The sequence below is a fragment of the Dromaius novaehollandiae genome, chromosome Z (assembly GCF_036370855.1).
Source record: "Dromaius novaehollandiae isolate bDroNov1 chromosome Z, bDroNov1.hap1, whole genome shotgun sequence".
Lineage (NCBI taxonomy): Eukaryota > Metazoa > Chordata > Aves > Casuariiformes > Dromaiidae > Dromaius > Dromaius novaehollandiae.
In genome coordinates, this window is record NC_088132.1 from 56,614,932 (window position 1) to 56,634,662 (window position 19,731).

The following is a 19,731-nucleotide window of genomic DNA, read 5'->3' on the forward strand; positions in this document are numbered from 1 at the left end:
CGCTGGTTCTGAGGGAAGGCCTGATCTTGAGTACGTTTGTAGGAAAATTTGTTGGTGCCCTCAGTAACAGAAGAGTTTTAGGAACAGCCATAATACTGACTTTGGCAACTTCCCAGATATCTTTTTAAGGAGTCCAGCACTAATATTCCTCAAGGTCCATCTGCTGACAAATGAGAAGAGAAAGATACATCTGCAATTGCATTCAGCATCAATTCTGAAAACACTGAATTCTGTAAGAAGTCAATTTCAGAACTGAATTGTTATCACACTGTGCATGCACATATATGCACATATGCACAGATAAGCATGCACAATAGACTAAAGGCACCTTTACTAATTTTGAAGAAGCAGTCTGAAAAAAGGTGTGTTTTCTAGATCTAGGGCTATTTTTACTTTTTAAATTCCAGGATAAACTTGCTTCCACAGAGCTATTAGTAGCAGAAAATAGCATTATACATTCTACCACCTGAGGATTAATCTCTGTATTGCTTGTACTCCCCTGCTATGCTAATCAAAACAGACTGAGTAGTTGAAGATTTTTGCTCCTTAAGGAGTTATACAAAGACATTCTATCAGAACACTCTGACAGCAATTGCTTTAGTTTGAAACTATTAGGAAACAGAAAATCTCAATATCCAATTAATCAGTCTGTTTACTATATGAGATATAGATAAGCAATCCTAGTGTATCCTCACTTCGGGCTTGATCCTGCTGAAGTCTGTGGTATTTACTTCAGTAGGAGAAAAAGGAGACCTGTAGGAATAAACACTCTTCTGCCAACAGCTTGGGTATGTGCAGACTACAAACAACTAGCTGTTGCCAGGATATTGTATTAATCCTACCATTATTGCAGTGCCAGTTTCAAACATGAAGTCCCAGAAGGTAAGGGAAAATGGAGAATCTATTAGCCAAACATTTTTGTCAGAAAGGAATTTCGACAGAACAATTCATTGTGATAAAAAATAAATATGCTGGGTACTTCTGAACACAGAACTTCTCTTACAGGACAAGACTCCTTGCTTTACCAGGTTTAACACTGCAAGAGACAATTTCTCATTCCTGCAACTGTACACCATCCAGGAAAGGCAGGCATTGCTCAGCCTAAACTCTAAGGAAGGGGTGGAGATTCCACAACAAAAAATGTCCACCATTAAGAGGAAATTGCAGAGTAATTATGCTACCTTCATACAGCTGAAAAGCTTTGGCTTGCCTGAAAGAACTTTCTTCTTGTAACCTGTCAGGCTGTTCAGCACTCACCACCCTTTTTCTGCTTACTCTCCCACTCAACCCACTAGCCCTTATTGGCAAAATACCAGAAAGCTTACTTTGATATTTTTCAACCACGGAAGTTCTGCACTGCAGAAAGAGCTGCAATACAGGTCCAGACACGGCTACAAGTGTCACACTTCAGAACACGGTGAAGTGCTCACCATGATGGTCATGTATTTTCCTGAAGATCTGGGCTGTGAGAGTGGTTGCCCAAAGAGAGTGAGTGAGTGAGTGAGTCATCACAGTGCTATTGACTAAATGTATGCTGTCCATATGTTGGATGCATCAGCTGGCAGGGGCCCAGGAAAAGCTGTGGTGTCTGCAGCTTCCTTTCTCTCCCATCTGGCATGGGCAGAGTGAGGAAGCATCAGTGGGTGCCAAATTAAAGAAGAGGATAAACAAAGGCACAAGTAACCATGCAAGGGTGAAGCTGTTTTGCAAGCACTGGTGGTAATTCAAGAAGTCTTAAGCTATCACTTCAAGCCTCACTTCCCAGACCTTTATTCTTCTAAGCAAAGTTTATTGTTTCACATGATGGACCCTGTTAACCATACACGCACAAAGTTCTTGTATAATTAACCTGAACCTTCGACTTTATATGCTCAGCAGAGTCCCTTACAAACACTCTTTCTGTTGAGGCAGAAGATACGTTCAGTAATGGAGCAGAACAACAATGTAGAAGATTTCTCCCTGAATGTATTTTCTGTCACTCCTTATCAGCCTAACAGATCTGATGTCCTGGTGTCAGATGGTGATAAAGCTGGTGCCACTTTGCTCTTTTCAGGTGTGTTTTTGGGGCTGGTGGGGATCACATTCACTGTGATGGGATGGATAAAGTATGAAGGCATTACTCACCTGGAATGGACTCAGTTACTAGGGCCTATTCTGCTTTCTGTCGGGGTGACTTTTATTCTGATTGCTGTTTGTAAATTCAACATGCTTACGTGCAAATCCTGTAAAGAAAGAGATGAAAATACATCAGACATTGACCAGATGGCAAGTGGGCAGTCTTTTGTTTTCACTGGAATTAACCAGCCTATAACTTTCCACGGTGCTACAGTGGTACAGTATATTCCTCCACCATACCCAGCCCAGGAAGGCATTGCTGTGAATCCAGCCTACCTTCACCCCGTGCTCAGCTGCTGCGGTGCTGGTTCGCCCGGTGCCTCACCAATTCCTACTCCAGACTCTCCTCAGTTCTGCCCTGCCTACACTCTCGATAACCCAGCTTTTACACAGGACGAGAACTATGCTACTTATCTGACAGCGGACACAAGGACTCAGAGGTATGTCTTCTGAAATGCCTTAGTATACTTGGACACAGAATTCTGAATATTTTTAAGTGCTAAGTATGATTTCAAAGGAAACAAATGCTACTGCAGGGTGTTATTTCTTCAGACTTTTTTTTTTTTTTTTTTTTTTGCTTTGTTAGTAGTATTCCTAGGGTAAAAACTATGGAGACATACTTTTTCTGAGAAGCATTTTCATCCAAATTAAAATCACTTATGAATCCCTTTCAATTTTCAATGTACTAAATCTCTTGTTATTTTCAAAGATATTACTATATAAGCTCCTGTCTGTGGATTTTTTTATGCTTATCTTACTATCTTTTGATGACTCCTGACCAGAAGGTTATATGTGTGGACAGAGGATTCCACCTAAACAGAATCACAGTACAAGACCCAGTGCACAAACACTGTTTTTGCAACGAAAGATCAGTTCCGTACCAGATGTTCTCTCTGCTAATTATGCACTCTCCTCTGCCACTGGAGTAACCTCCCAACCTTTATTTTTTTCCTACTTTGGGGGTATATACAGATCACAGATATTACAGAACAGTGTGAAACGGCTTTCATCAGATATAAAATAATTTATATAGTTATTTTTAATTATATACTTTCTAGAATATAATTCATTTAGTTCCTTTATCAAAGTGTATTTGAAAAATTGCTGGCGAACCCATTGTCCTCAGCACCATGGGTGACATACACAGGCAGCATGCAAATGCAGGTCACATCTTGACGTTATTACACTTTACACAAAGAATACAACAAATGGTTGGATTGCAGTAAAACTTCACCTTGTAGCATTGTCTCAAGCATAACTCTCACTGAAGTCAGGAAGTGCTTTGCCTGGATAAGGATGACAGGACACAGCAATGAGATTGCTGCTATGCTTTGTGTTTGTTACATTCTCTTTCTGCTCCAGCTCCTCTTTCTATTTTCAGGTCAGAAGATAGTTCTGATGAGCCAGAAGAATCGCTAGAAGACTATGCCTGCGATGACCTGTCCCCTCCCCGTTATGAGGAAATATACCCACTGTCTTCATGAAGAGTATAAAATAAGGATGGACAATGGACTGCACTTCTAAGAGATGTCAGCTTTTTAGTTCCCAAGTATCTTTTTTTCTAAACACTTGCAGGCTAAGCAAGTGTGAACAAGATCTTGGTCCTGATACAGAGTTCAGTATCACTGAAGACATTTAACCAACTCCTTCTCACATTTAACCAATCCCTTCTTTTTCTCCCTCAGAATTCGCTAGCCCTTTGCTATGCAGCTTAATAGCAAAGCTATTACACTCAGGGACCTAAATCCATATTAGGGTTCCTAAACAAGGAGCCTGAATTTCAGACCTACTGAAATCAGTGTGAGCTGTGAATGCACAAGGGGTTTGTAGAAGGTCATGATTGCTCCTCATCATTAGAAACCACTTGATTTATTCCTGAGCTATTTTGCCTCTTAATTGCTTGGGAAATTTCAGAAGTGCCCAAAGGTTTGATGTGCCAAAGTGCCTATAACATCTTAATCCTGTCTAATTCCTCAGCCTAGCTCACTCACGAGTAAGCCCAGTACACAGATTAGACTTCCTCTGCTTGGTTCACCTGCAGGACCCAGTCAGGTATGCACCCCGAGCTCCCTGAATGAATCAGGGCATCCTACAATAGAGATTAAGCAGAAATTGTGCCCTCGGCCCATTTTTACACGGACATCTACGAGATTCCGCATGCATCCAAAATGCAGCCACTACAAATTCAGTTCTGTTCCCTGCCCGATGGGATGTAAACCCACCTCCCAGCAAGAATCTTAATGTTTAATAGCTTAATGCCCTAAATGAAAACTGCACCTTCCTGAAGCCTTGACAGAGGCCTGTGGTCCAACCAGTTCTGAGGGCTTTAACAGCCACAACTCCTGTCTGCTGCACCCTCAGTGCAGAGCAACAGCTGTGGTGCAAGCCCTCTTGAGGGCTCTTCTTTTTTGCATGTGGGGCGTAGGCACACAACTTGGGACTGCAGGTCCCCCTAGAGCATCCAAGTAACTTCATCCTTCAGTGAACTTTCATGTTCAAGTTCTCCTCTCAAGACCAGTATGGTTCCAGGCACTGTATCCACAAATGGATTTGCAGCCAGACCCAACAAAGGATGGAGCTCTAAAATCTTACAATCCAGAGTAGTGGTCCTGAAAAGCCTTGCTGAGGTGGTCTAAATGCCAGGGCAATGAAAATGTCATGAGTCTTTTCATTTTTACTTTTTATTTCCACACATGCCTAAAGTTCAGCTTTTGAGTGTGTCTAGAAGTGCCCTGACACAGCTGCACAAGCCAGTACATACTGTGTGCAGGAGCCCCGCAGGTATTTCCTGCCTATCTCCCTTGAAGGGCTCAAGCCAAACGCTGCTAGAGGGCAATGGTGACAGTGCAAAGCAAGGGAGCTGTGCTGCCGGTGTGCACTCAGGCCAGTCTCCTGGCTTTGAATAGCACAGCTGAGGGCAACAATCAATTTCTGAACACGTGAACTTTCTCTTATTTGCCAACACAACTGTTTCAGTTCCAGCCAGTTGTCGTTAATCTGTGAGGACTTCCTGCACTCAGAAACAAAGTGCAGCCAGAAAGGCCCCCTGGAGCTAACACGCCACAGAGCCCAGCACACCCGGACGCGGTCTGTGAACGCTCAGGCGCTTTGGGCTGGAGGAGTCTGGTGCTGAGAGCACGCAGGCAGATACGGGACCTAGCTGGCTGCACAGCTGGAACCCACTGAGTGCCCACGCAGCCTCACTAGCCATCAGGAGACACAGCTCTGGATGGAGGGATGCATTCAGACCGTGCGCCAGCTGCCTGGAGCTCCAGATGCACACTGACCTCCCTGTCCTGCTTATTTAGAGCATGTCAAGAAATTAAGCCTTTTTGGAGGGGCACAAGAAACAGCAAGCTGCTAGAGTAAGTGCTGTGCTCGCCAGTGCTGGAAATGACACCAATAGAGGTTATATTTGGGACAGGGCATTTAAACTGACTCAAAGCTGGATTAGCAACGGTAGCAGCATCTACCAGACAGTGATTATTAACCAAGCGCAAGGTTTTTCTCACTAGAGGAATATGTGGCATAAAGAATTCAGCACCAGTAAGGCCTGGTGTTAGTGGGCAGCCTGTTAGCTGGAAAAAGGCAGGTACTCTGTGTTCAGCATGATCTCCACGGGATTAAGTGAGAGATCAGCAGGTCTAAAAATAAATGCAAGGCTCTCTTGTGAAATCTCCTGCTCGTCTTCCAGACTTTACACAGAGGTGAACTCATCCTCTGCAGCAGGAAACTGGAAGGTCCCAAATCCCCAGTTAGTTCCACATGGACAGATCCCTGCACTTAGTACGTAGTTTGCTGACTCCAGCGAGTGCTGCAGGAGCACAGAGGTCAGGCTTGATGAATCCAATTGCAGGATCTAATTTTCTATCTAATCCCCCTCCCTTGCAACAAGAAAATGCCTTCAGTCACAAACCACAGACTTTTTTTGCTGTTTTTTTTTTTTTTTTTTTTTTTTTGCAAATGCATGGAAAGGCATGTTTCATGGGGTAATCATGGCTTTATTTTTATGATGTCAAATCATGTTGTCAGGGCAAATGTGAGAAATCCAGAAGGCTGCACTGCACATTACATATGGGTTTTAAAGTTTACTTTTGTAGACACTAAGTTCATTGAAAGAGCCTTGGGTTTCTTTTTTAGAGAGAAAGGTGAATAAATAAATTTAAATAATTATATATTAAAACAGTCTTGACCCATCAGATGAACTCCATCCCGATTCTATAGGAGTGCTTTAGTGCTGTATAATTATTTGAAAAGTTCCAGCCTGATGACATTTCTCTGCCATTCTGATTGCCAATTATTGTTTTTAAGAATATGGCAATATTCTGTGAAAGCTTTTGTTTCTCCTCTTCCTTCCTCCTTCCACTTTCATCTTTTCATTTTAACACCTTTTATCTCTAGGCTTGTTGTTTTTTTACTGTATCCTCCGTGATATAACTGTCACATTAATTCAACTCTGAGCACTCTGACCGCTTATTTGTCCTACCAGGAATGAAAGAATAAACATATTTAGCCAGATCTTCAACCCAGGTAAACTGGCACAGCTCCATTGATTATCCTGATTTAAATCCTCAAAGCACCTGGAAGATTATCTTTGAAATTTTGCTCAGTTTGCTTGCCATTTAAACTACAGCTGTCAGAATCTATTTAAATGAAATCACCTTCTCCCAAACTGCCAGTGCTATTGCGGACCTGCAGAACAACACATTATTTCAGTGAGATGCACCTTAAATTCTAGCTGCAGTGACAGTGTTTTATGTGATTATTCAGCCATGCATATTTGAATGGGTCGTTGGGATGTTTCCTTAAATGACCCCATTTACAAGATTTTGACCGTAAGCTGGTTAACCTGTGAAATTTGGTAGGGTTGCGTCTATCGATTTAAAGCCAAGTAGTGTGTATTACAGTAAAAATGCTGAACACGGGCACTCTGGGAGCTACTTCAGATCACTAAACGCCACGTGCCAAATGCAGCTGCAGGCTGCTAATTTCTCAACAGGTAAAATCTGGTTATTGTCCGCTCTCCAGCATCGCAGCAGCGCTGCTGCACCTGCGAGGCTCCGGGGGAACAAAGGGGCCGCTTCGCTCTGGGCCTCCTCGCAAAACCTGCTGCCGCCGGCCGTACCCGGCCTCCACCGAGGCCCCTGGGCGCGGGCCCGCGCACGCCGGCGGAGAGCCTGCACACACAGGTGCTCCAAAGGAGGTGAACAGCCTGAGGCGCTGCTGAAATCCTAAACACGTTATGTGGAAACGGCATCAGGATTTAGAAAACTGGGGTCTGAGAAAGAAGTAAAACAAAAAACAGTAACCAGGGCTGGTAACGCAGAGCGGCCTCAGGCCGGGGCCGCCGCGCCGTTACAGGCGGGCGCCGCTCCCGCCGCTCCCCGCGGGGCCGGGCCACGGGCGGCGGCTCTGCCCGCTGCGCTGCCTCGCGGCGAACGGCGCCGCCGCACGTTGACGAGCCGCTTCCCCGCCCGCCCCGCCGCAGAGCCGCCACCTGGCGCTGCGCCGGGGCCGCCGCCCGGCCCCCGCCGCGGCCCTCCCGCCGCCCCGCAGCGCCGCGCTCCCGCGCCGGCGGCAGCCACCAGAGGGCGCCGCTGCGGCGCGGCTGGCGGGAGCGGCCTGCGAGCGGCGCCTGCAGCCGGCGGCGCGGCGGGAAGCGCCTCCGGCCGCGGGGGAGGTGGTGGTGGTGCCGTAACGGCCGCGCCGGGCGGCGGGAGCTGCGCCGTTGGCGCTGTCGGTAAGGCGTGTTTATCACCTCTGCAGTAGGGCAGTTTCTAAGCTCCCGAAATACTTTGGCTATAAGACCACAGCATTTGATAAATAATAAAATGCTAAATTTATTTTATTATGCCATCTGGATTTTGAACCATTAGAGTGCGCATCTTCAAGCTTTTCTCCTTTACTATGAATGCTAGAAATGCCATTAAAAGCACACTGAGCTCTCACATGCCTCCAATAGTTGGCTTGTTCAAGAAAAAAAATACCTGTGATGGCAGTCCCAGTAAAATCCACCCAGAGCTGAATACCCAGCGCTCACCGGAGGAGCGGACATCCGGGCGCACCTCAGCTTGGGGGAGATGCTGCATGGTGCGCTTGCACGGACCCTCCTCCTCCTCCTCGCCCCGCGATCCCGTGGGACAGACCGCTCTCTGCGTGAGGACGCAGGGGGAGCCCGTGGCTCAGGCCTTTGCGAAGGACTGGGCCGTGCTGTTTGTTTACGGCGCATAAGATAATGTGTGTATGATGCAAGTATCACTTCTGGCTGCACTTTAGCTGTCAGAGTGGATAACGTCAGCAGGACATCCTGCATGTCCCTGTTGCCGCTCTGCTTCCGAGCGCGCAGCGGTGTTTCTGGGAGAGGCAGAGAGCACAGCCGGGTGGCATCGTGCTGTGTCTGCACCAGCCAGGCAGCGCTCCTCAGTGGCAGGGGGTCTGTAAGGTGAGAAAGACAGGCTGGGGGGTGGTGGGAGGGCAGTGTGTTGAGCAGGTTTATATCAGACGTAGTCCTGTGGACTGAATGCCTATTCCCAACTGCAGTGCACTAGCTGTGCTCCTGGAGTGCGTCTTCTGGTTTATTTTCACCCAGTAGAAATTATTCAGCTCATACGCTTCAAAAGCACCTGTGACGTGATGCAATGCAGGGTAAGGGGCGGATGTAGGGTGATTCTCTTCAAAAAAGTGCCAGATCCAAACTAAAATGCCGATTTAGAAACCCTCAGTGCCCTGCTGGCATGAGGTGACTTGCAGCAGCTGCAGGAGTCCCACACAGCAGGACAGACCCACAGAGGAGGACTGCCTCAGCTGCTGGCTACCAGCTCTTGAGAGAGCCTCTCCCAGTACAGATGGACATTGCCATTATTCTCAAGAAACTGATGCCTTTGGAAGGTCTCTGGGTGAGGCGTCACCACCTCCCAAACTACTTGGAATCTAATTTTGAGATGCAGCAGATCTGTGGCATCCTGAACAACATTTGCAAAGTGATGGGCAAGTATTTCCGTAGGGAGTAGACAAAAACGGCTCTTCTGTTTGTGTGAACAATCAGCACATGCCCTCCATGCCCTCGCTGCTCCTATGTCATCGCAGCACAGGGTCGAGGGGGATCAGTAATGCCACGTTTGCTTGCATCTGTGCCAGGTGTGGCAACTGTAATGGGCAATTGATTGCTACTATCCATGCTATTTAGCAAATATCATGGGATATGCTGTGGCAGAGTAGCTGCTGCATACTGTTTACAAAATCCTAGGATGAGATTATTGCTTTTCTGTTTTGTTTATATTGTGTCAGATTCATTTAAAAGATAGTGGATTTTTTTGGTTTGTTTTCGCAAGTGAATCATCAATATGTATGTAAAAATCTGCTTGCTACTTAGGGAACTTGGCATGCTAATTTATTAGCCCTAGGTAGACTGCCCAATATTTTCATATTTTGCTTAGCTGCAGCTTTCTGTTTCCTTACAATTTAGTGGATAGTAAGTATGAAGAGCTTAGCTTTAAGGTAAACAGGGCTTTGTCAGCATTAAAATGTAGCTAAGGAAATATTAAAGAATAATGCAGTCCAAGCAGGTGACTGCCAAAAAAAGAAATAGAAGTGCATCTTAAACTCTTAACCATAAAACTAAAATGAAATTAAAAACCGGTGGTAGCTTCAGTGCTAATGCTATCTGCTGCTTGGAGTGTCTTTCTTCTTTTTCCCTTTCCTCTGTCTCCTCTCCCTCACTTCGGTGTGGGGCTATACAGCCCGGCTGTGGGGCTGGTGGTGCCCTGGGCTTTGCAGGCTGTCCGTCCCCCAGGGAATCCAGTCCCACAGGAGGTGGTGCAGGACCCCACACATGAGATGCCTCAGGCGAGACCTACCCTGGTCACTAACACATACCCCGCAAGCATATACCGCTCAGGTAGTGTTCCCTTGCCTCCATGCTGCACCCTGGAGACCCATTTGCATCCCACTGCCCTGAGGGAACAGGGCAGCTGAGGCAGCCCGGCATCGGGGGGGGGGGGGCACCGCCGGGCAGTGATGGCTGGCCCTCCCCCACGCAGAGAGCAACCAGGCAATGCATCACACCAGAAGCTCCCTCACCCCTTCCCTTTCCTGCCCGCTAACTTCCAGGGACAGCAAGGACACCTGAGGCCCATCCGGATGAGCTGGATGAGCATTGCTATGCAATCCAAGCCCAGCCAGCAACTGGCCACACCAGTTTTCAAGGCAACATTGACCAGGTTGAGTGCACTTTGTCCTCCCACATCAGATATGTACATACTCCTGCAGTCCATGTCCCTGGACACCTACCCAGCCTCGCTGTGGCCAGGCCCTCTCAGGCGGTCTCTCCCTTCCCTTTGGCCAGCTGCACAGTTTTGAACCAGAAAATGGGCAGTATGCTGGGACTTAGAAGTACACATGGAGAAAACCATTATAGGATGGGGGTCTTCCTTCCCACAGACATGCCTAATGACACATAGATCCCCCTGCTCCCTATTTCTCTGGCTTTTCCTTCTTTCTTCTCCTCTGCCTCAACCTTGAGTTGCAGCACTAGCCCAGTGCAGGGGGGCAAACGGATGCCCAGGGCTATTCAGTTCACACAGCACTGCCTCACTCTGAGGTCTGGCAATGGCTATCTGCTTGAGAAGGCTGCAGTTTGCACCTCTTCCTCATTTTGATTTATCATCATTTATTTTTTATCATTGAACATGTTATCACTCCATATTTATGTAGATAGTAAGTGAAATATTAGCAAGACAGCAGGTGCCACAGCACATGCATCATGGTAACTACTTTGTTATCTTTTTCAAGACTTATTCTTTAAACAATCAGTTGTCCGGCCTCTGCTTATGCCATCTTAAGGGAGGGGAGAAATAACCCAAACCATTAAGACTTTGGCAGAAATTAATCTCTGCAGAACTGTAAAGATACAATAGGATTTTTGCCACGAAACAGCAGTTCCCTGCAATATCGTCTATGGAAATGGACTGACAAAGATGAACACATTATTATAAATAGAGAAGGCACATAGCTTGTAGACAAAGTCACAGCTCCAAATTTGTATATGTGTAATCCATGAACAGTGTGGTTTTACTAATCCTGACAAAGCATTAGGAGAAAAAGAAGATTATTTTTACCATATTTGCTCAAATAAGGCTTACATATTCCCATTCCCCAGATTTTGCCCTCTAAATCAGAGTTTCAGACATTTCTTGAGCCTTTTGTGAAGACCAGCACTGCTTTATTACAGAGACTTGTATGCCTTTGTGCTCTGTTGCAGACAGGCAGATCCTGCCCTCCAAGCTGGCTGGACGTGGACTGCCCTGCTCAGGAAGACAGCAGACTTCCAGGTAGACCACAGGGAGTACAGAGCATCTTTGCATGGGGCTTGTTCTTGACCAGATGGCATTTTTCACAAACAGAATGAGTTTTATCTGTAAAAGCTGTGCAAACATGTACATAGTCTATCATCACAGACCAGTCACACCAAGTATGGACTTTACTCTGGTATTTTAAAATCCTTGAATGTGGCCTCTATTTGTGCAAACATAGTATATAATGAATCTTTAAAGGCTCATGATTATAGGGTCATTGCTAGAATGAATAAAGGCAGTACTATGAAATGTCTAAAGCTTCCTGTGTGTTTTTAATTTTTCAGCCTTTGAATCCTATCCATTTTAGGATGTGCTTGGTGCTAGAAAAGAACCAAGGGAGGAAGCTGCAGTATAAATCCCATCTGCAGAGCCTTCCCTTAACTGTAGCAACAACGAATTCCATCCAGCTTCAAGGAAGCTGCAGGGCAAAAGCATAAACGTGCAGAAAAACAAGTAGACAGAGAAACAGGGACTGATGAGAATGCCACTGGATGATGACTTGTATTCTTATAGGCGTGTAATGAGAAAGAACAATGGAAAAAAAGAACAAGCATAAGAAAGAAGTGATGGGGAGGGAAAAAATGGACAGAGCTCTCTGGCCCTCATCAAACAATGCAAGTGGACACTTTTCTAAACAAAGTTTTGACTAAAAATTATTTCTTTAACTCTTCCAAATAAACGTACAAGATTTCCCCCTAGAACTCCATTTCCAAATCAGTTCCATTATATTAAGAAAAAAACGGCAGATAGATGTGCAGAGCAGAAGAACACACAAACATACATATGCACAAATGCCAATACACATACTCATGGAGTAAAGTGACTTGCTTAAAATCACCTGCCATAAGGCTGTGTCAGAACTGAACTAAATGCAGCAAGTGGTGAGAGACTGCAGCACTGAGAGCATCAAAGTGGAAAAGATTTGCAGGATGCCTGCTGTGGTAGGCAACAGCACAACCCCCTTCATAGACTGCTCAAGCTCCATGTTAAAATTAGTTAGAGTATGTGCCTACTTTGACTGGAAGGTAAGAGAAAGCCAGGAAGAGAGAATAAGACCCAATGTGGGAGAAAAGAGAGAAGCAGGTAAAAACTTGGGAAAGAAAAGAGCTCCTTTTTCTCATTATGCTACCCGTTATCTGTTTTAAATGCCTCCACCTTCTCAGCCCATGCTCTGTATGTTGCACTTAATATTGATAGTAAATCAAAATTAAGCAGCAAATGTGCTAATGTCTAATGTTTACTTAGCCATACAGAACAGGAGGTGGTGACCCACAGGGTAGCATTACTATGATGTTTTGGTTTTACATTACATGTTCAAGTATTTTATGTTACCTTTCCCTTATTTTCACAAAAAACAAGCTCTCCTCCATCTGTAAGTAAAAAGTCCAAATGAGCTGCAAAACTATGTCCCTGCTTTCAAACAAATAATGAAACCTTAATGTGAATAAACATGCCTTCTTAATCGGAGCCAGGCTTGTGATCTAATTGGATAATATTTCCCTTCTAGTATCATCGGTGCAAAATGAGTATCAGCCTGAGTATTGTTGGTGCAGGTGTAACTTAATGAATTCAGGCTCATTTTATCTGGCACTCAGTTGCTTACATTGGTGTTGGGAGCATTAGGTCCTTCCATTTTTCATAACAGGCAACAGCATTAAACTGCCACAGAGTGATGTAAATCACAAATTTTCTTGGATCCCATTAAACAACTAACAAAATTTTTTATCATTGCCAGATTCATCATATGCTTTTGTACATCTAGCAAACAGAACTGACTCTAACCATTTTTGCTTGGCTATTATTTTTTACTTTCGTTTCAACAGGGTATGAAAATGAACTTGGAAAGCATAAAAGAAATAGTCTAGTCCTGAAGACCTCACTGTCAAAAGCATAGCTGTGATAACAGGAACCTCAGTGCAAGCTCTGTTTATATACTTTCCTGCTGCACTGAGACTTATATTAGACAAGATGCATCAACGATATGGGCAATGAAAATAGAAAACGGACTGTGTGATTGGAGTCAGGTCATGTGCTCATTTAGAGTATCTTGGGGTGTGTGAGCGTGTATAGTTGATACGCACACACAGGCATATGTAAAATACACAAATCTTGTCTTAACCTATTAACTCACTCCTGTATTAAGCAGCCGAAGAGTGGTAAACAAGAATAGACATATTAGACAAAATTTATCCAATTGGTATTTTTCAGACATCAGTGTTATCAGTCATTGTTTCTCAAAGTCTAAATTATTTTAAGCATTCAGTTATAATAGGAGTTACAACCCCTTGTACAATAACAATGCTTCAAAATTTGTATCTAGCGTATAAATTTTCCATCTTCCACTTATTAAAGAGCCATCCAATCCTAATGTAATGCCATGCAGCAACATAATCTGATGTTACCCTGCTCTCTTACCTCTCACCAGCATGAATAATTTTGCCTGACCTGGCACAGTGAACTGAAAGAAATCAGTCTGTTTCCAAAGTGGAAAATTACTGATTGCCTTTCATGTTTCATACATGGATACATTTCTAAGGCTTCCATAAAAATTTCTAATATGTTCATTATGTGAACTATGCAGCAATGGCTTCCTGACCTCAGCCATTTAAAGTGATGGCCATTGCCCCCAGTTATGCCAGACTGGCTCAATGCATCTGAAAAGTAACTATCTTCATAGCAGGTATTTTCTGCCACTTTACCAACTAACTATAAGTGCTGAAGAATACAATGAAGTTTTAAAACCAGTTTTTAATCACATGGCTACCAGGAAATGCCCAAAACAGAAATCTTTGTTGCTTTTATAAACAACTTGGAATTAATGTATGAATAAACTGCATATTTTAATTTTCACCAGCAACTCTTTTCCCCAGGAAATCGCAGTTAAAAGCTGAAGTGAACGTTCCTTTAGAAAATGCACTTTGTGAATAGAAATAGTCTTAGCAGTTAATGTCTGGCAAAGCTTCAAACTCAGCATTACATTACATTGGTAATTTTAACTCTATCATCTTAAATAGACCCCGTTTGGATGTATGAATACAAGCAAAGTAGGACAGCGCTCAAAGAACTGCCTTTAAGCAGACTTTATTCTGTCCCATGAAGCTTTGTAATTCCTTCTGTTATTATTAATAGTTGTTAAGTGCTGACAGCATGCTTGGCACAGAATGAAACGCAGGAGCATACATGGTTCTTGTTAAGGGTGGCCCTCGGGAGGCCATTTACTGTGTGTAAAAACAACAACAACTTTATTGAAGTAGTAACCTACTAACACAGCTGCAGCTCGGGTGTCAGGAGATGTCGCTGTTTAGATAAAATAGTGGTGTGCACAGGCATGCAGATATAACTTCTACGTATTAATTTTGTCATAGTCACAGCATTGATGAGGCTATAATCTAAGCAGACAAGACTTTTTCAGGTAGCCAAAGAAGAGCTGTAGCCCAGGGTGCCATTTTGGTTGGGTTTTCTCCCTCAGCAATGGGAGTGCAGACCACGGTGACAGGCCAAGCGCCTGGGAACATCACGGGTGCCAGATGCACTGGCGTGGCACAAGGGCATGGAAGGGGGCCCGCAGCGGGCGGGCGGTCAGGGACACTGCCAGAGCCCAGAGGAGGTCCAGCTACAGGACAAAAAGAAATGTTGGAAAAGAACTGGCAAAAATTTCAAGCAGAGGAGCCTTGAAACTATGCTACATAGATAGCTTCATTTTGAGCCAGAAGCCAGGAGGTGTTGAGAAAAAAGATTTAAAGGGACTGGAGGGAAGGCATGGGAGACAGTTGCAGAACTGACCCAGACTGCCTGGAGGGGAGCTGGGCTGGTGCCTGGGGCATCAGACAAGCTCTGTGCTCTTCCACTGCAGAGCAAACTGGCAAGTCCATTTCATGCCATACAGAGATGATGCCCAATTTCCAACATCAAGATGTCAGATGTCCCTGGACAGCTTTAGCCTAGCCAAGACCAGAGCTCTGCTACATTGTCAGCTGCAGGAGGTAGGGGAGAGAGAGGCAGTGGCACAAGAACTGCTGGAGAAGTTCACGCTGTAACACGTACACAAGGCAGGAGCTCTGCAGGTGACATTTACTGCCCAGCTCCTGATCAAGTGGCTGTGCAGTACCCAACGGAGAGGAAAAGGTACCTGGCTTCCGCACCCAACAGGACTGGCACCCACGTCCACCAGCGGGTCGGACCTGATATGTGAACACCACAAGGCAGGGCTGGGTGTCCTTGGCTGTTTTCTCTGCTTCTTGACAGAAGCGCCAGTGAGGGGAGAGCTAGTTGGTGCTGGTAGTGGTAGTTGGTAGGTGCTGGTAACTGCCTGGCAGGGGCAGCATGGAGGGCTGTACAGACTGTGTGCAAAGCCGAGTAAATCCTCAGACAATTCACCCATGGTGCTACAGCTCGACTGCTAGGAGTGTCAAAAGTGATTTTTGGCTGTGCTGCATGACGTTGCAGTGGCTACAGAGTAGATGTGGGTGGATTTGCCTACCTCTCCCCTCTGCTCGTGCTGCTGATGGAGGGTGCACTTTGTGTCAGGTGACAAGACTTTATGAACCTCACGGCTCATCCAGCCCTATAGACATAATTTTAGCTTAAGGAAAGATAAAACATGCAACATGCCAGTCACTCCAAGAGTGGATCACTTTCTAAAGGATTTTGATTGTGACAACAGAAATAATACATCTGTTACGAGATGATGAATAGGATCACGAATGGTGATGTGTGACTATGTTAAAATCAGTATTTGTATATTCTTGGTTTTTTCTTTCTTTCAAAAGAAACTCTAAATGAAAAGAGATGACTCCTCAAACTCACTGCTTACTACTGCTCACTGCATTTAACATCATCATTGTTCTTTAAGCCCAAGGCACTCAGCCTGTCTCAGCCTCCCTCCTCAATAGTGCATCCACTCGAAGTGTCTCGTATCACTGCTTTTTGTTTCCATCCATGCCTTAGCACAGAGCATGCTTGGCTTAACTGTTTGGTAACACTAATTCTGCCATCATCACAGTAAGAAGAGCAACCTAGTGTATCTACCATATAAAGAGACTCTTTATTTTGCTATTTTGTCAGTAAATTAACCAGAATTTCAAGGTCGTGTTCTGACTTCTCCAGTATCACTGCAAACAAGATGGTCATAAAGACATTTCCAAGGAGGCTTTGAAAAAAAAGAATTAAACACAGAGTTGCAAAGCATCCTAATTAAAGCACAAAAGAGGCCTGGCAATCTTCATGGCACTTAATATGTCATCTTCTTCCTATCTCTTAAACCCAACAATCTGCAAACCACCACTGTACTGGAGAGTTATATCTGCTATAAGTTATGTCAACTTGGATCACACCCCCCCCCCCTTTTTCTCAAACAATGTTTGGCAGCCAAATGAGTGTGGAAACTAGACTGTTTTACATTAGTCAGCAGTACATTTAAATCATTCTTACCAAATGATTTACTGTGGATTACAAATTCTTATATGGCATTTTAAGTTAATGATTAGGCAAAGTAATATATCACTGAAATGATTGGGTGCATATGTATTTTGTTTAGATGACTCTAAATTTCTCTTTATTTTGGAGGATTTCTATACTCTTTTCCCAGCTGAAAAAAAAAACATTTTTAAGAGAAAAGGGCAGAAGCCACCATCTTTTCTGCCTGTCTTCTCCAACTACAGCTTAAATCAAGAGGGTTTTCCTGCCTGCAGGACACTCAGTTCATGACAAAACTCTGGTAAGTTGCTTAGTGCTCTCTAGACAGATATTGGCAGGTGTCAGCATTGCACAGCATTTCTGCACCTAACTATGTCCCAAAGGAATGAGGAGAAGCTGGAGGGAAACACTTTATTTCAGATAAAACAGTGAAAGAACCATTGGGAAATAAAAAAATGTGATGTCAAAAAAGATCAAAAAATGTAAAGGGGAGTATCTCATCAGGAAAAAATGACTGTACTCATTCTCCATGCACAGACATTTCTGAAGGCTTTTAAAAAACTATGAATGTCACATGGCAGTGGAAAAAGCTGGCTTGCTGACTCTGTCTAGCAAGTGGACTTTGGAAACATAGTGCACACTAAGAAAAAATGGGCTGTTAGACCAGATGCTCACAAGTTCCTGGAATCTTTAAAAAGACACAGTGGCATAAAATAAATTAGCTGTTTATTATATTGATTGGGTAGGTTGCAGGATGCAAACACTAGAAGATAATGAGTAACTCTGCACTTAAAACATAAATGAAGTAAGGTGGACAGTTTTCTCCATCTCAAAGGCAATAACAATAAAGGAAATTACTCATCAGTGCAAAGTTATCTGTATGTAACTGCATGCAGATCAGGACTTGTGGCCCTAACCGTGCCAGCTGTTGCATGTGAACAGTCCAATAGTTATTGGGTCCCATTGGTTTCAGTGGGGCTGTGTGAGGCTGCAAGGAACAACTCACATGATCTCATGCTTGCCAAAGCAGGAATAGGCAAGATATGCATTGCATGCTCATTTTGGCACCAATCACGTCTTTCATCTGCAATTTCAAATGATTGACAAGTAACGGACAGGATTACTGCACTGTTTATTTCATTTACAAATGCCCTTGGTTCTTACTTCAAGCACATAGCAAAAAAAGATAACTGCCAGAAATATAGGAGTGATCTGATATTTATTATTAACTTCCCTTTAGACTTTCCTATCCCTCCCTCAAGTTTCCAGCCCAAGTTCTGTAACAGATCAGACTCTGTGCACTCTTCAGAGAAGTCTAATCCAGATCATACGGGAAGTGTAATGGTTTCTCATTAGATGGCATTCTCCAGCATAATGGTTTCTCACTGAAAATTTTTGGAAAAAGGCACCTCTCTTTCCCCCCACTGAAACCAGAGATGTCAGGTCCTCTTCCTTGGCCAAGGTCAACAGTCAAGAGATCACATGAGCCGAGAGGCAGTCACTGGGACAAGATTTCCCCAGACCATCAGAGGACACTGATGCTTGGAGTTGCTCGTAGGACAGAAGTGAGAACCACTGCAGACCTCAAAGCAAAAACACAATGTTGTCTGAGGGAGAAGTAGATCAAAACAGAGGATGTTCAGGAGGAGTATCCAAAAAGGGGGTTCAAGATAAATCTAATCCTGAAGTGAACAAGACAGGAATAACTACAGCAGTGTGAGCCCACTTGGAAAAACCTCACAGATTCTCACCATATAAAATTGTGAGACTGAGATTAAAAAAAGAACAAAAGCTGTCACAAACTAGGAACAACACCTAATTTAGGTTCAGATTGAGATCCAGAATTCAGCCTGAAGTGCTCAGGCTTTCTATACAGTGTGTGCACACCTGTGTGCTCAGGGCTGTTGAAAATGGGCTAACAAGGAATGCTAAGCATGGGGAAGCAAGTCTCTCCTGCAGTTTAAACCCCTGATGAATATCTGTGTAGGAAGTCATCTTCAGCTACATGAGTGACACAGCCTAGCACCCCCTTTGGAACATGTGGTCTTTCTTGGACCATAAAGAGCAGAAGATTTGCCTCAGGTGAAAAGAATGTCAGCATCTGCTATTCAGTATTTAAAAATGTGGATTACAGCAGTTATTTTGCAAGAAGAAAGCATGGATTCAGTTCTTGTCTTAGCCCAGTGGATGGTCACTCCCAGCTACATCTGTCTTAGCCAGAAGGGTATAGACATTCCTCACTCCTCTTGTGAGAGCTGTGGCTTTATGGGGTGAAGAATTCATGATAATACAGTAAAGGAGCATAAAATGGAGCATGACTCTGTAGTCTCAGAACCAACATCACTTGAGAGGCATGGAAGTTCTGGGGCTTTGAGTCCTCTTCCAAGGAATTAAAAATAAAAACATTAGATTAGAAGTATTAACAGACAGGGAAGTGGGTACCAGAAGCATCACTGGATGCCCAAAACACCAGAGTCCAGAGTTGTGTTTCCTCCCGTTGAATTTTGCAATCATTTCTGCAGTGCGACTCAGCTTAAGTAAGAAGGGTGGCGACTTTGATATTCTCAAGACAAATAGAAAATGGGGATTTATCTTAGGATCTTTCAGCCTTGGAGGCTGAGGAGGGCACTAAACCCGGGTCTCTCACTTCTATCACAATATTATATAAGCAATGGGCTCCATCATTTTCCTTAAAGATGACAGCTGGCAGCATAATTTCATCCAGAATTAGATCAGGTCCAAATTCAAATCTTCCTGGTGTCTCTCAGGTGGGCTTAAAGATCACATGCTGTAGCACGTAGGGAAGAGCTGTTTAGGGAGAAAACTGGTGAAAATTTAAATGAATATT

General features: G+C 44.2%; 1 protein-coding gene across 1 annotated transcript; it reads left to right on the plus strand.

Annotated features, from left to right (window-relative positions):
* The first annotated feature begins 1,914 nt into the window (after nucleotides 1–1,914).
* Nucleotides 1,915–6,644, plus strand: LOC135324819 (transmembrane protein 174-like). The gene is made up of 2 exons (XM_064501783.1): nucleotides 1,915–2,555; nucleotides 3,497–6,644. The coding sequence occupies exons 1-2, from the start codon at nucleotides 1,927–1,929 to the stop codon at nucleotides 3,597–3,599; spliced, it is 732 nt and encodes a 243-aa protein (XP_064357853.1). The 5' UTR covers nucleotides 1,915–1,926; the 3' UTR covers nucleotides 3,600–6,644.
* The last annotated feature ends 13,087 nt before the right edge of the window (nucleotides 6,645–19,731 follow it).